Raw genomic sequence first — 15,349 nt, forward strand, 5'->3', positions numbered from 1 at the left:
ATAGCGCCCTCCCATGGGCTGGACTTGCAAGGAGGCTCACTTTCAGACAACAAACAGGGTCAACATGAGCCCAGGAAAACGTGGACTAGATGGGCCTGGGTTTCAAGTTAATGAAGACTCTGCCGCTCACTGGCTGTGTGGCCGAGTGGGATGGGACATCAGAGAAATGGTGGTGAGCGCTGCCTCGTCCTGTGTGTTCACGCTTTCTACTTGGAGAGCACTCAGTGAACAGACATGAGTTTTGTATGTGGTGGCAGCAAGAGTGAGAGGTGCCTGTTTCCTCAGCTCCATCCTGGAGGCTGAGCGAGGCTGTGGCAGAAAGGCCTGGGAACGTGTGGAAAGAGGATGGCTGAAGGTGGTGGCCATGCCTGCAGGGGAGGGATGATGGTCTGGCCCAAGACGGGGATGAGGATGGAAGATGAGACTGAGGGACATTCATGCGCCAGATTTGTCGGGGCCAGAGAAGAGACAGTGCAGGCGGAATGGGGGTTGGGGTGGGTGCCAAGCTGTGAGCCTGGCTGCTCTTACCGATGCCATGCTTCCTGAACTCCTTCACGACGCCCAGACTCAGGATGTAAGCAACTTGCGTGTCAACAGAGAAGCTGGAGGCTAGGATATCTCCATCCTAGAGGAGGAGTCACAGACAAAGTCAGGCTCACGCTCCTGGTGCACGGCTCACTGTACAGCCCAGCCCAGGCCGGCTCCACACCGACTCCCCACCACAACAGCCAGACGGACTCCGAGTGGGAGGCGCAGAATCAAGAGGTGCTGGAGAGTTGCCCCCACTTCCCCACGGAAATGAGAGCATCCTCGTCCTTCTGGTGAAAAGCTACTGAAATAAGAACACACACAAAAGGAGCTTCTCTTGGGGATGTGTAGGGGGCCTAGCCAAGGACAGGAAGGAGGCTCTGATGCCAGCATGAGGTAAAGTTATGGCATGAAGGGGGCAACTACCCACCAGCGCGTGGGCCTAGGCCTAATGGGAATGCATGGTGTCACCTGGTACACCGGGATGTAGGACAGCGGACAAATGCAAAGTTCAGTTAAAGAATCACACACGCCGGGCGCAGTGGCTCAAGCCTGTAATCCTAGCACTTTGGGAGGCCAAGGTGGGTGGATCACAAGGTCAAGAGATCGAGACCATCCTGGTCAACATGGTGAAACCCTGTCTCTACTAAAAATCCAAAGAAATTAGCTGGGCATGGTGGCACGTGCCTGTAATCCCAGCTACTCAGGAGGCTGAGGCAGGAGAATTGCCTGAACCCAGGAGGTGGAGGTTGCGGTGAGCCGAGATCCTGCCATTGCACTCCAGCCTGGGTAACAAGAGCGAAACTCCGTCTAAAAAAAAAAAAAAAAAGAATCACACACTCGGCCAGGCGCTGTGGCTCACGCCTGTAATCCCAGCACTTTGGGAGGCCGAGGCGGGTGGATCACGAGGTCAAGAGATCGAGACCATCCTGGTCAACATAGTGAAACCTCATCTCTACTAAAAATGCAAAAAATTAGCTGGGCATGGTGGCACATGCCTGTAATCCCAGCTACTCGGGAGGCTGAGGCAGGAGAATTGCCTGAACCCAGGAGGCGGAGGCTGCGGTGAGCCGAGATTGTGCCATTGCACTCCAGCCTGGGTAACAAGAGCGAAACTCCGTCTCAAAAAAAAAAAAAAAAATCACAAACTGCCCCAGGTGGTCTTGGAGGAGGGAGACTTGGGTGGCCATCCAGCACTCTCTGCTGCCTCCACAGGCGGAGAACACCGCCACTACTGCGCACAGCCACCCCACCCTCTCTTGGTTTTAGAGGAAGAATTCTGGATGGGAGTCATGAATCTGATTAGCATGAGGCTCTTATCATCTTCCAACTTCTAAAGAACAAGAAGGCCTTTCTGCTCTGACGTGCTGGGCTGGGGTTGGCCTGTCCAGGCTCCCTGCTCCACCAGAGCTCTTCAAGCCACAGTTTACCTGGACGTATAAGTCCAGTGAGGAAGGCAACCTTATCACTCTTGTTATTCCAGGCCCACAGGCAGGGTGTTTCTTGGCTGACATCTCTTAACAGGCTTTGCTTTGCCTTGGCCTTGAACTCACTCATTTTGAAAGGAAGGGCCGAGGCGAACGGATGCCAGTGTTCAGGCCAGAGGGGTCCTCTCCTGAGAGCCGTGAACACAAGCAAAAGGGTCTCCATGTCAGCCTCAGGGGAACACAAACACATTCAAGAGGAGGAAGAGACCCGGCCACCACCTGGGGGCAGGCACACAGTCACCACGGGACACTCGGAAAAAGCCACCCGGAGGCGGAGGGGTTCAGGAGAATGAGTCATGGGGGGAAGGTGCGGACCAGGTGTCCCATCAAGAGGAGGGACTGGGCCAGGTATGGTGGCTCATGCCTGTAATCCCAGCACTGTGGGAGGCTGAGGCAGGTGGATCACTTGAGGCCAGACCAGCCTGGCCAACATGGTGAAATCCTGTCTCCACTAAAAATTAGCTGGGTTTGGTGGTGCACATCTAAAATCCTAGTACTTAGGAGGTGGAGGCTGCAGTGAGCCTGGACTGGGATCACGCCACTGCACTCCAACCTGGAGACAGTAAGACTCTGTTTCAAAAAAAAAAAAAAAAAAAAAAAAAAAGAGGGCCAGGCACAGTGGCTAACGCGTGTGATCCTAGCACTTTGGGAGGCTGAGAGCGGTGGCTCATGCCTGTAATCCCAACACTTTGGGAGGCTGAGGTGGGTAGATCACGAGGTCAAGAGATCGAAATCATCCTGGCCAACATGGTGAAACCCCGTCTCTACTAAAAAACACAAAAATTAGCTGGGCGTGGTGGCGCACCTGTGGTCCCAGCTACTCGGGAGGCTGAGGCAAGAGAACTGCTTGAACCCAGGAGGCGGAGATTGCAGTCAGCCAAGATCACACCACTGCACTCCAGCCTGGCGCCTGGTGACAGAGTGAGACTCAGTCTCAAAAAAACAAACAAACAAACAAACAAAAAAACCACTGAGGCAGGAGAATCACTTGAACCTGGGGTGCAGAGGTAGCAGTGAGCCAAGACTGTGCCACTGTACTCCAGCCTGGGCAACAAGAGTGAAACTCGGTCTCAAAAAAGAAAAAAGAAAAAAAAAAAGGAGAGATCAAAAGGATGTTGACACTTGCTTTCTGCTACATCTTAGCACTTAAAAATCAAAGAGAAAAGCTCAGGAGGAAGCTAGGACAGGAACAGTGACTCAGGAGAGAAAAGGTCTGTGCCAGACAGAATGACCACAGGGAAAACAGGGTAGATGCCAGTGGATTTGGGTCCTTAAAGGGAGAGATGTATCTCCCTCTTGACCTTTTATTTATTTACTTATTTAGAGATAGAGTCTCACTGTCACACTGGCTGGAGTGCAGTGGCGCAATCTCGGCTCACTGCAACCTCCACCGCCTCCCAGGTTCAAGAGATTCTTGTGCCTTAAAGTAGCTGGGATTACAGGCGTGTGCCATCATGCCTGGCTAATTTACTTTTATTTTTACTTTTAGTAGGGTTTCGCCATGTTGGCCGGTTTGGTCTTGAACTCCTGACCTCAAGTGATCTGCCCACCTGGGCCTCCCAAAGTGCTGGGATTATAGGCATGAGCCACTGAGCCCAGCCCTTCTTGAACTTTTAAAGAAATTACCTCAAGCCAAACAAACTGAACCATCTCATCTGCCAGCTGGTAGGTTTTTCCCTCCTCAGCTAAATCCCCCGGTGGTAAACACTACCTCACATGCTGGGATGACCAACACTGTCAGGCAGAATGTTGACCAAAGTCAACCATCTGGAACAATGTGGCCATTGTGGCTATGGCATTACTGTTTACATTCAGAGTGGGTTTTGCTAGCCCGGAGTGGGGTTGAGGCGGGTCCACAGATGCCCAAGGGGTTCTTAGACAGATAGATCTTGAAGGACTCTGTTAAGTTAGAGGGGAAAAAAATTATGTCTTTACTTTCCCTGACCTCGAACTGTATCTAACTAGCATCCTTCAACAGGCTAAAGCAGTCTTAGCGGTTTCTATGAGACTGCCGCCAACACAAATCAGGGATCTTTTCATATCACGTTTTAACTGCAGATTCTCAATGCATCATCTGTGCTCATTCCCGCTTCGGAATGACAGTGGTTATGAAGTCTGCTGCTGGCCATGACTAGAGGCCCACGTGCCACAAAATCACACACACACACACAGAGAAAAGCACCAGCCAGGGACCAGCGTTGTTGGTCACTTGGAGTCCTCGGGTCACAGGCTCCTTGAACAATGGCCGAGGGGCAGACGGCATGATTCCATCACAAGCCCCCTGGGCTCATCCAGTGACAGTGATTGCCAAGTCATCACAGCACACACGTACCTCTTTATGTATTTTGGTCCTGTTTTTAATTTCAGCTACTATCATTCCCACAATGGCGCCTCTGTAGGTTGCAGCAAGGGAGAAGAACTTCTTGTTGGATGTGATATCACGATACCATGAGTCTGGGTACCTGAGAAGAGAACATGCTCAGGTGAACCTGCCACAGGTCAAGTCCAACTAAAGTCATGGCCTTAGCCATCAGAACCACAGGGGGTTCTGGGCCGCTTCTGCCGGCTGCTCTAAGGCTGACGAGGAGTTTGCCCATCACTTGGTCTCTACCCTTCACAGCCACTTTCTTAACGCAGTGACCTGTCTAGACAGGACTGGGGATCTCTGATGGGAAAAATAATTTTATCTGACATGAAATTGGCTCCATGGAAGTAACTCATGAAGGGTCACCAGCAGGGCCCTGTTCCTCTACCGGGTGAGTGACGATTTTAGGGTCCTTGTCACCCTCAAACACTTGGATGAGTGCCTATGAGAATTTGTGAGACTTCTAGACACTAAAGACTAGGAGAGTGAATGATTCGAGGAAGAGCCAGGTTCACAGCTGACAGGATCTGAGTTTACATAGCCTCCGTGAATAGGGAGGAACCTGCCCTTAAGGGCAATGTGAGGCTGCTAAGGGATGCTCACCAAGAATGTGGCCAAGACCCCTCCGAGAGGAGCAGAGAAGAACGAACAGTGGGCATAAAGGCCCAGGACACGGTCAGTAACAGGTGAATACAGCTCCAGCCCCAGAGTTACAAGGGCAATGTGAGGTCAAGAAGGCAGAGGCACATGGGGTTTCAGGGGTGTGTGTGGGTTATTTTGCTGTCTCATAGCCCAGTTCATGTCAGCGTCTTGGGAACCTGAGGCCTCAGGTCCATGAGGCTTGAGGAGAGACGGGCAGGCCAGGCAGCTCATGGGGCTGAGGCCCACAGTCCAGCGTGGCTCCAATGGCTCTCAGGCAGCCCTGGGCAGGGTCTGATCTATGTACTCATTGCAGCTTTTATTTCTCTAGATTCGTTTCCAGCAGTGAAACTACTGGGCTAAAGAACATTTTTTTAATTTTTGAGACAGAGTCTTACTTTGTCACCCAGGCTGGAGTTCAGTGGCATGATCTCAGCCCACTCACTGCAACCTCTGCCTCCCAGCATCAAGCGATTCTCCGGCCTCAGCCTCCTGAGTAGCTGCGATTACAGGCATGTGCCACCATGCCTGCCTAATTTTTGTATTTTTAATACAGATGAGGTTTTACCATGTTGCCCAGGCTGGTTGTGAACTCCTGACCTCAGGTGATATGCCTGTCTGGGACTGTAGGCCTGAGTCACTGCACCCAGCCCAGGACAGTTTTTTAACTCTTGAAGCCACTGCCAGCCCACATTCCTCTGTGACAGTTCCCACTTCCGCAGAGATGCAGAGGTCCCTGCTGCCACCCTGCCAAGAGCATGAGGTTCAGTCAGCCTGAGGTGAACACTGATGGAAATGCTGATGGCTGGGCAAGATCTTCTTTTCCATTTTCAAAGTATGTGTCAACTTTTTTCATCACAAAAGTTGTATGTGCATATAATGTAGGCAATACAGAAAAGAAAAAACAAAAACCTCATAGGGCCTAATAATAACCTACCTACCTCAAACTACTGAGACACTGTTGAACGGTATATATACCCTTGTAAATTTTTTTCACACTGGAGTTCACACGTATCCTTGTAAAACTTTATCTTGTACACGTTTTCAAATAAAAATAGGATCATGGTACATATTGTTTTCTCGTCTGCCTTTTTTCCTTTAATATTTTCCTTTAATATCTTGTAAAAAAAATATTTCCCTATCAAAAAATACACCTCTTTGACAGGGTTTTTTTTTTTTTCCTGGCTGAATAATATTGCAGTTTTATATGCAGATACTCTAATTACTCTAATGCATGTAACCAACTCCTTGCTGTTAAGATACTTGAGTTGCTTCTAAATTTTCTGAATTATGAATAGCACCACACCTGATAGCTCTGTAACTGAAGTTTCTCACAGAGCCCTTCTGGGGCACTCTGCACACCCTGAGAGGTGGAGAGAGCCCAGGAACAGGGGTCCCCGGATGAGCTGGGTGACCTGGGACCCCCAAGGTCCCTCCAGGCCATTTCCGCGGCACGGCCCTAAGGGTCCAAGAGGCCCCCCACCAGCTGCGCACCTGAGGATCGCGTGCTTTCCCCAACCCTGAATCCGCTCCACTTACTCGATGGGGAACCAGTCGCCACACAGGTGCTTCACAGTGTCTATGTCATCGTGGCAGAGGAGGCGCAGGCTGACCTCGCTGAGCGCGCTGGATGGTACCACCTCTGTCATTCACACCTGTCAAGAGAGGGGGCAGCGTCATCTCACAGCCTGGTCCTCCTCATGCTCAGCTTGTGAGGCAAGCAAGACAGGAGAGCATGGAGTTTGTCTCACAGGTGGACACTCCTAAGCCACCACGCAGAGCGCCCTGCCCCTCACGACCATGCTTGCAGCACGCATCGCAGTCACCCCCTCCGTGGAGGAGACCCAGGCCCAGGAGGGCAGGCAGGATGGGGACCCAGGACCCTCGCTGCTCGGCCCCAGCTCAGGGAAGCCCTGGCCAGCCCGTCTCTCTCCTCTCTCCCCTTCTGAGATGCCCCTGGCTCCTCCCTGGCTGGTCTCACATCTCAGGGCAGCAGTCCTTCCAAGGCTCAACGGCCCCAGCCAGCCTGACTTCTCTCAAACCCAGCTGATGGCTGCTGATGATAGTTGTGGGTTTAGCAGCCCCCATGCTTCATCCTTCCAAAGCAGACGGGCGGCCAGGGCAGTGAATGGATTTGCAGGGAAAGTGGCACCAGCCGGCTTTATCACCGGGGCACGGGTCTGTGCTGAGTGGGTCACACTCAATCTCGCCTCCCCACCCAGCAAGAGAACACTCCTGAGCAGAAAGGAAGAGACTTTGGGGGATACAGTTCAAGTCGGGGGTCACAAGTGGCCAAGGACTCTTTTCAATCAGGAAAGAGCATCTAATCCAGGGGCTGGGGGAGCGGCCCCCACCGTGTCTTATTTAACAAGGAAGTTATTATTAGAAAGGAAGAGAGAAATGGAGGAAGGCAGGCTGGCTGGCCAAGTGCTGTGCACTGAGCAGGAGAGAACAGAAGCCTTTGTTCTTTAAGCTGGAAAGTGGCCATTAAAAGGAAAGGATGGGGTTGGGCGTGGCAGCTCAGGCCCTGTATTCCCAGCACTCAGGAGTTCGGGACCAGTCTGGCCAACATGGCAAAATCCCGTCTCTACCAAAAATACAAAAAGTAGCCAGGTATGGTGGTGGGCACCTATAATCCCAGTTTCTGCAGAGGCTGAGGCAGGAGAATCGCTTAAACCCAGGAGGTGGGGGTTGCAATGAGCCGAGATTGCGCCATCGTACTCCAGCCTGGGCAACAGAGTGAGACTTTGTTTCAAAAAAAAGGGAAAGGATGGAATGCTGGGCATGGTGGCTCATGCCTGTAATCCCAGCAGTTTGGGACGCTGAGGTGAGAGGATCACTTGAGCCCAGGATTTTGAGAACAGCCTGGAACATAGCAAGACCCTGTCTCTAAAAATAAATAAATAAACAAACCCATAAATAAATGGGAAAAGATACCGCATTCATCCTGTTTTTTAAAGAGGAATGGTGTAGTTCATCTTAGGGTTGGGGAAAAGTTCTTTTTTACAGAAGAACGCAGGCTAATAAAAGTAGAAATAATGACAGAATTAGAAAGTCACCACTATAGGCTGGGCGCAGTGGCTCACGCCTGTAATCCCAGCACTTTGGGAGGCCGAGACGGGTGGATCACGAGGTCAAGAGATCGAGACCATCCTGGTCAACAAGGTGAAACCCCATCTCTACTAAAAATACAAAAAATTAGCTGGGCATGGTGGCGCGTGCCTGTAATCCCAGCTGCTCCGGAGGCTGAGGCAGGAGAATTGCCTAAACCCAGGAGGCGGAGGTTGCGGTGAGCCAAGATCCCACCATTGCACTCCAGCCTGGGTAACAAGAGCGAAACTCCGTCTCAAAAAAAAAAAAAAAAAGAAAGTCACCACTATAGAATCACCACAGAAATGACAGTCAAGCAAGAATCAGGAAAGGCTGTTAAACTCGCCCATGAAAGCGGCTGGGGGCAGATGCAAGGTGTGGAGGCAAAGCCCCTGGGCTCCCAGGACAGGCCTCGTCTTTAGCTGGCAGTCCCCACTTCACTGGAGGGCTGAGCCTAGCCTCTCTGGGCTCCCGTGCCTCCTGCTGCCATGGGTGGGAAGCACCCATGGCCATCCAGTGTCTAGGCACAACCCTCCCTTTCCTGACAAGGGGAAGAATTTGGACACCAAATGTGGTCTCTCTGCCAGCTCGGCCTCAGCTAATCAGATTCCTGGAGCCTCTTCTGTGAAATGGAGATGGCCAGGCCTCTTCTCAGGGTGGTTCTGTGCTGGAATGAGCTGATGAGGTCCAAGTGCCACGACAGTGCTGGCAGGGAGGCGGTACCCCTCTACACCAGCCTTGAGCACCCACCAGCTAACACTCGGCACGGTCCAGCCTTGACCTGGGACACAGCCAACACTGACATCCTGAGCAGCTCTGCTCTGACTCCTAACCTGGGTGGTTCTCAGCTCCTGGTTCAACATCAGGGGTGCCAAGTAGTTCAGGCTCAGCTTCATAGAGAGAAGCCTCTTTAAACTCACACCCCCACTCCACCCTTATGCCCACTCCTTCGCTCCCAGGGTTCTGGATCCATGTACTGTTGACTCTAGACCCTTTAAAAATAGCTGGGCCGGGTGTCATAGCTCACGCCTGTAATCCCAACACTTTGGGAAGATGAGGTGGGTGCATCATGAGGTCAAGATATAAAGACCAACCTGGCTAACATGGTGAAACCCCATCTCTACTAAAAACAAAAAAAAATTGCCTGGATGTGGGGGCACACACTTGTAGTCCCAGCTACTCAGGAGTCTGAGGCATGAGAATCGCTTGAACCCAGGAGGCAGAGGTTGCAGTGAGCCAAGATCGGGCCACTGCACTTCAGCCTGGGTGACACAGAGACTCCGTCACACACACAAAAGAAGTTAGCTGGGGCCAGGCATGGTGGCTCACACCTATAACCTTAGCACTTTGGGAGGTCAAGGCAGATGGACTGCTTGAGGTGAGGAGACTGAGACCAGCCTGGCCAACACAGTGAAATACTGTGATATGGTATGGCTGTGTCCCCACCCGAACCTCACCTCAAATTGTAGCTCCCAAAATTCCTACATGTTGTGGGAGGGGCCTGGTGGGAGGTAACTGAATCACGGGAGTGCTTTCGTCCATACTGTTCTTGTGGTAGTGAGTAAGTCTCATGAAATCTGATGGGTTTATTTATAAGGGGTTTCCCTTTTTGCTTGGCTCTCATTCTCTCTTTGCCTGCCGCCAAGACATGCCTTTCACCTTCCGCCATGGTTGTGAGGCCTCCCCAGGCAGGGGCAACTGTGAGTCCATTAGACCTCTTTCCTTTATAAATGACCCAGTCTCAGGTATGTCTTTATTCGCATCGTGAAAATGGACTAACACACCCCATCTCTACTAAAAATACAAACACTAGCCGGGCATGGTGGTACACCTGTTATGCCAGCCACTCAGGAGTCTGAAGCTCAAGAATCGCTTGAACCCAAGAGGTGGAGGTTGCAGTGAGCTGAGATGGAATCACCACATTCCAGCCTGGGTGACAGAGTGAGACTCTGACTCAAAAATAAAGCAAAACAAAATAGATGGCAAAAACACACAAACAAAACGTCTGAAAGCAACAGATGAAGGTGTTCATCTGGTCAGGTGTGAGAAAAGCCTTGTGGTTATGTCCAAAAAGTCCATATTTTATATTATGGGATGCACAGCAGAGATGCAGGAATAAAATGACTGTTCTAGAATTTAATTTAGTTGGCGAAAAAAGTGGCAAAATGTTAATGAGGGTTAGAGCTGGATGACGGGTACGCCATGTGGATGTTTTAAAATGCTCTTAATTAAAACTAACCAAATTTCTCATTCCAGACAGACTGAGTTTCCAGTGCGGACAGTGGGTTTTCCAGATGACCGAATGGAAGGCCTCTGGTGTCTGTGCTGAGAGCTCCGGAAACAGTGCTGTGCGCTGCAGCTGCTACCACAGGCCACGGGACCTCATATTCCTGGGAACGGTGGGCCCTGCGCACGCGGCTGGCACTGACATGCACTCAAATCGCGGGGGGGTCAGCGTCTGGTTCGCTGTCAGTAGGGGGATGCTGCTCAGGGCCCACACATCCACTGAGGTCTCAAAATGCGAAAGGACACCAGGCATGTGACTCAAGCACAGGTACCGTGTTTTCAGGAGGCCAGCTAAGGGCAGGCTCCCAGTCCCTTTCCCCTCAAGGTTAAGAAAACTGGCAAACCCAGAAACAGCTTACCCACACTTGGAATCTCTGGGACAAAGCTGATAAACCCCATAACATCCAAGGCCGAGGCAGAAGTGTGGGCCAGTTCTGATGCAAAATCGACTGTGTCGGTCAAACCCCAGGGTATTTAAACCCCAGAAACTTCTGTAACCAGGGCCCACTCCTACCCTATGGAGTACAGTTTCATTTTCAATAAATCTGTTTCGGTTGCTTCATTCTTTTCTTGCTTTGTTTGTGCCCTTTTGTCCAATTCTTTGTTCAAGATACCAAGAACACTGATATCCTCCATCAGTAACAACTGCCTAGGAGCCCCATGTCCTCAGCCGAAAGGGGCCATGGAGCAAAACTGCAGGAACGGCCACACGATGTCTCCAGCACCCACAGGTGCATCCGCCATCCCCCACCACTGTCAGGTGCTGGGAATTCAGCATCTGGGGGACACAGCATGGACTGCGTTTCAGTTACCAGAAGGGTTTCCTGGTACCCTCATCATGCCCACAGGTGCTCTACTTGTACCCCAGGTAAGAAAGTCAAAAACAACCCTACTTCCTAGTGCCCTCTCCTTGGCTAGACCCTGTCCTGATGCTCCGAGTCCACAGGGGCCTCCTCCTTCTCTGAAGGCACTGCTTCAAGACCAAGGAGTCACGCTGCACTTGGAGAAGTCACCCTCTCCTCTTAATGGCTTGAGAGGTGCCCTGGCCTCTGCCCACGACCTCAGGAGCAGACTCCCAATGTTCAGCCAGCCACAGCCACGTCGCCCGGCCCTCCCTTCTATTCTTTCCTGCCCACAGGTCCTCCCTGCCAGTCCCTACGTACACTCTGAGCCCCCAAGGTGCTCCCAGACCCTGCAGGAATCTCAGGTACTCTGAGACCGCTCACCTGCCATTTGCTTCAGCTTCTCAGCTGTGACCTGAAGATTCTCCCATCTCCCTCAGGGTGGCTGGCAACACCGCATGAGACGCTGCTACCAAAGGCCGTCCCCACCAAACGCCTGGTCCAGCTCCTTAGTCTCCTTCTCTCTGACCCAAGCACTCGTCTGACATTTTCAATCTTTTCTTTTGCACAAGCTCCCTCTGACAGGCTGCCCACACCCTGTGGGCACCCATCTTGGGCAAGCTTCCTTGCCACCTCCTTTCAAGGCAACGGAACCACTTAGAGCTCAACACCTGCTGCCACCTTTCTGCTCTGCTCCTGCCATTCAAACACTTATTCCTCACTCATCCCCCTTTCTGCCCCAGCACGCTGATGAAGGTACACCAACAGCCGCCCCTCTCCAAAATCCAGAGGCCCTCCCCAGGAATCCCTGCCCCAAACTCCACACCAAGAGCCGCCCCTCTCCAAAATCCAGAAGACCTCCCCAGGAATCCCTGCCCCAAACTCCACACCAACAGCCGCCCCTCTCCAAAATCCAGAGGCCCTCCCCAGGAATCCCTGCCCCAAACTCCACACCAACAGCTGCCCCTCTCCAAAATTCAAAGGCCCTCCCAAGGAATCCCTGCCCCAAACTCCAAGCAGCTCCCATCTCAGTGGCTCTCCCTCTTGGGCCACCTTCTCCCTCTTCCTATCAAAGCACCGCCCCAGTCCTGCCGGTTAGCACACCAGCTCAAGAGAAGCTCGAGGGCGACTAGCACGCACTCCTCCATACCACAATAATGAAAGACCACTTGCAGCTGCAAGGTTTACTGGCTTGAAAAATTCAACACTCATGAACTCCATGCTCCTGTCTTTTGGGTGGAGCAGGGGAGAAAAGGAAAAACGAAACAGTGACAGATACAGGCCACAGTCTTGCACGTGAGTGAAATGGGTTCAAGGGCTAAAAGCAGAGGGCGTCAGCAGTTAACACTGCGCATGGCTTGTCTCTCAAACCAGCAGCTGCCCACAGGAGAGCAAGCCATCTCCACAGCAGCCCTGGCTTCTTCTAAAGCATCAGAGTAGCAGGAAAATGAATCATTTACTGAGTGACAAGAAACAAACACTCACCACGATATTTCCAAACAGCCTCTCTCTGAAGACCAGTATGTGCCCACGGAGTGGCCACATACACCTCGGTGCACATCTCTTCAAGGGCAGGTGAGTGACACGGGGGGATTCTGTTTTTACGACACTCTAGAACTGGCCAAACAAATCACTAGTACTGGCACCCAGACTGGTGAAGGGGGAGCTGAGGAGCGCATGGCAATGTGCTATATCTTGTTTCCCAGTTGTCAAAACCTATGGATCTGCTGGGTGAAGCTGTGCATTTGGCTGCGGGTTAATTACACGTCAGATAACAACAGTAATAGCCACAGGTGTTCTGGCAAGGTCCCAGGTCCCAACTCAGTGTTTCCTGGGTTGAAAATTCTGTCATTCCTTACATTTCAAACCGAGAATCCATTTAGTCATTAATTTATCAAAACTGCACTGAAAATTCAGGCCCTACCCTGGGTATCAGGGTCTGAGCAGTGAGCACAGTCAGACTCTCTTGATTTTATGTGGGGGGACATATTGGGGTGTCATGGTGCTTTCCAGCACCATTACCTAAACACTCACAAAAATAACTGCTTTTGCTAGAGGAATCTCACGGCAAACAGGAAAAGCACCATCACCCGGGCTGAGCAGGGATGCTCTTCCCTCACAGGGGTCACAGGGAAGAAGGCAGAGGTGAAGGCAGGGAATCCATTCCTCTGCGTCCCCCTCGAAATGGCACCCAAGACACACAGGGTTCCCCAGTGAGGAAGCAGACTGATGTTGCTGTACTAACCCTCGTCTGCCCTAGGGGACAGCACCTTCCTGCTCTCAGGCTAGGGCTGGACTGTGGGAGGGCAGCGGGAAGGACAGCTCGCCTTCGGTGGCTCCATGGGGTGTCAGAAGTGGAGGTGACAAGGACGAAGAGGGGAAGAGGAAGAACAGAGACAAGAACATGACCCAAGAAGACAGAACACTACACCGGGGACCAGAAGATGTGGTGCCAAGACCGGACCCCATGGCTGCCTCTCTTGCTTCGGACGAGTTTCCTTTTACAGGAATAGAAAATGAGGCTGCAGATGCGACTCCGCTCCCAGCTCTCACATTTTCAGTTGGGATCGTGGCAGGCAACCGCCTGATAAGTTGTGCCTGGAATATAGTTCCTAACTCAGATTGAGTGAGTGGGTCAATTGGTTCGGTTTAAAAACAAACCACCACAAAACTACCTGTAAATAATACCAGGCTTAGGGGGAGCTGGGAATCAAATGACAGTAAAATGTATTTACTTAAACAGCATTCTTGACTAACAGCCAAGACTGGACCCTGTCTAAGGCTCAACCAAGAACTTGCTGTTCTTGGACAGAGAACTTAAGGCTACAGGAAACCTTCTGCACTGCCTAGGAGGTAGTGGGCGAGATGGACAGGGCAGCTCCTCAGTTTAAAAGGAAAAAGCCCAGCAAGAGGGGGTCGGGTTTCAGGGCACCTCCTACCCCCTCGCGTGCCCCTCCCTGGCTTCTTCACTTTCCATCACCATCTGCTGGGTTTTGCTGCTTTTTTGTTTTTCACTCTCTGCTTCTCTGGGTTTGCATTTAAGATCCTCTGGAGGCCCGGCGCGGTGTGTCTCACACCTGTAACCTCAGCACTCTGGGAGGCCAAGGTGGGTGGAATGCTTGAGTAGAAACCCTGTCTCTACTAAAAATACAAAAATTAACTGGGCATGGTGGCAGGCGCTTGTTATTCCAGCTATTTGGGAGGCTGAAGCAGGAGAATCGCTTGAACTCAGGGGGTGGTGGTTACAGTGAGCCAAAATTGCACCAATGCAATCCAACCTGGGCAACAAGAGTGAGACACTGTCTCAAAAAATAAAAATAAAAGTAATCCAAATTTCTGCCTGAATCTACAAGGGCAATTGTGGCAGATATTACATTCTATATCACTCATTTCAGTATTATTGAAGCTTTTCTTACAATGACCTTGGACTGTGTTTTTATTACCAAAAAAACTGAAGATGCTGTATGTGAAAATTATGAACACCAACACATACACACAGATTTTCTTTTAAGAGATAAGATCTCACTATGTTGCTCAAGCTGGTCTTGAACTTCTGGGCTCAAGGGATCCTTCCACCTCAGCCTCCCAAAGAGCTAGGATTACAGGCACATGCCACCATGTCGAGGTTCAATTTTTTTTTTTTTTTGAGACGGAGTTTTGCTCGTTACCCAGGCTGGAGTGCAATGGCGCAATCTCGGCTCACTGCAACCTCCGCCTCCTGGGTTCAGGCAATTCTCCTGCCTCAGCCTCCTGAGTAGCTGGGATTATAGGCACGCGCCACCACGCCCAGCTACTTTTTTGTATTTTTAGTAGAGACGGGGTTTCACCATGTTGACCAGGATGGTCTCGATCTCTTGACCTCGTGATCCACCGGCCTCGGTCTCCCATAGTGCTGGGATTACAGGCATGAGCCACCACGCCCGGCTGAATTTGTTTTTTTAAAGTAGAAACCAGGTCTCCCTATGTCGCTCAGGCTGGTCTCCAACTCCTGGGCTCAAAGGATCCTCCCACCTCAGCCTCCTAAGTAGCTGGGATTACAGGTCTCAGCCACCACACCCAGGCCAGCTTGCATTTTTTTTTTTTTTTTTTTTTTTAAGACAGGGTCTCACTGT

The 15,349-nt window shown here is 51.3% G+C and overlaps 1 protein-coding gene across 5 annotated transcripts in view; it reads right to left on the reverse strand.

The window, feature by feature from the left end:
- NAA60 (N-alpha-acetyltransferase 60, NatF catalytic subunit) overlaps positions 1 to 15,349 on the reverse strand; it is a 39,083-nt gene that overhangs the window by 1,810 nt on the left and 21,924 nt on the right. For 4 of the 5 annotated variants that reach the window (XM_074381679.1, XM_074381677.1, XM_074381676.1 and 1 more), the window contains exons 2-4: positions 6,559 to 6,674; positions 4,348 to 4,477; positions 529 to 625 (exon numbers count right to left, since the gene is read on the reverse strand). In XM_074381679.1, the coding sequence (XP_074237780.1) occupies positions 529 to 625; positions 4,348 to 4,477; positions 6,559 to 6,668 (337 nt within the window). In that variant the 5' untranslated portion in view covers positions 6,669 to 6,674. The remainder of the gene's footprint in view (positions 1 to 528; positions 626 to 4,347; positions 4,478 to 6,558; positions 6,675 to 15,349) is intronic. The other variant, XM_074381680.1, reaches the window with a different exon arrangement.

Source organism: Saimiri boliviensis, chromosome 12 (genome assembly GCF_048565385.1).
Source record: "Saimiri boliviensis isolate mSaiBol1 chromosome 12, mSaiBol1.pri, whole genome shotgun sequence".
In the NCBI taxonomy this organism is placed as follows: domain Eukaryota; kingdom Metazoa; phylum Chordata; class Mammalia; order Primates; family Cebidae; genus Saimiri; species Saimiri boliviensis.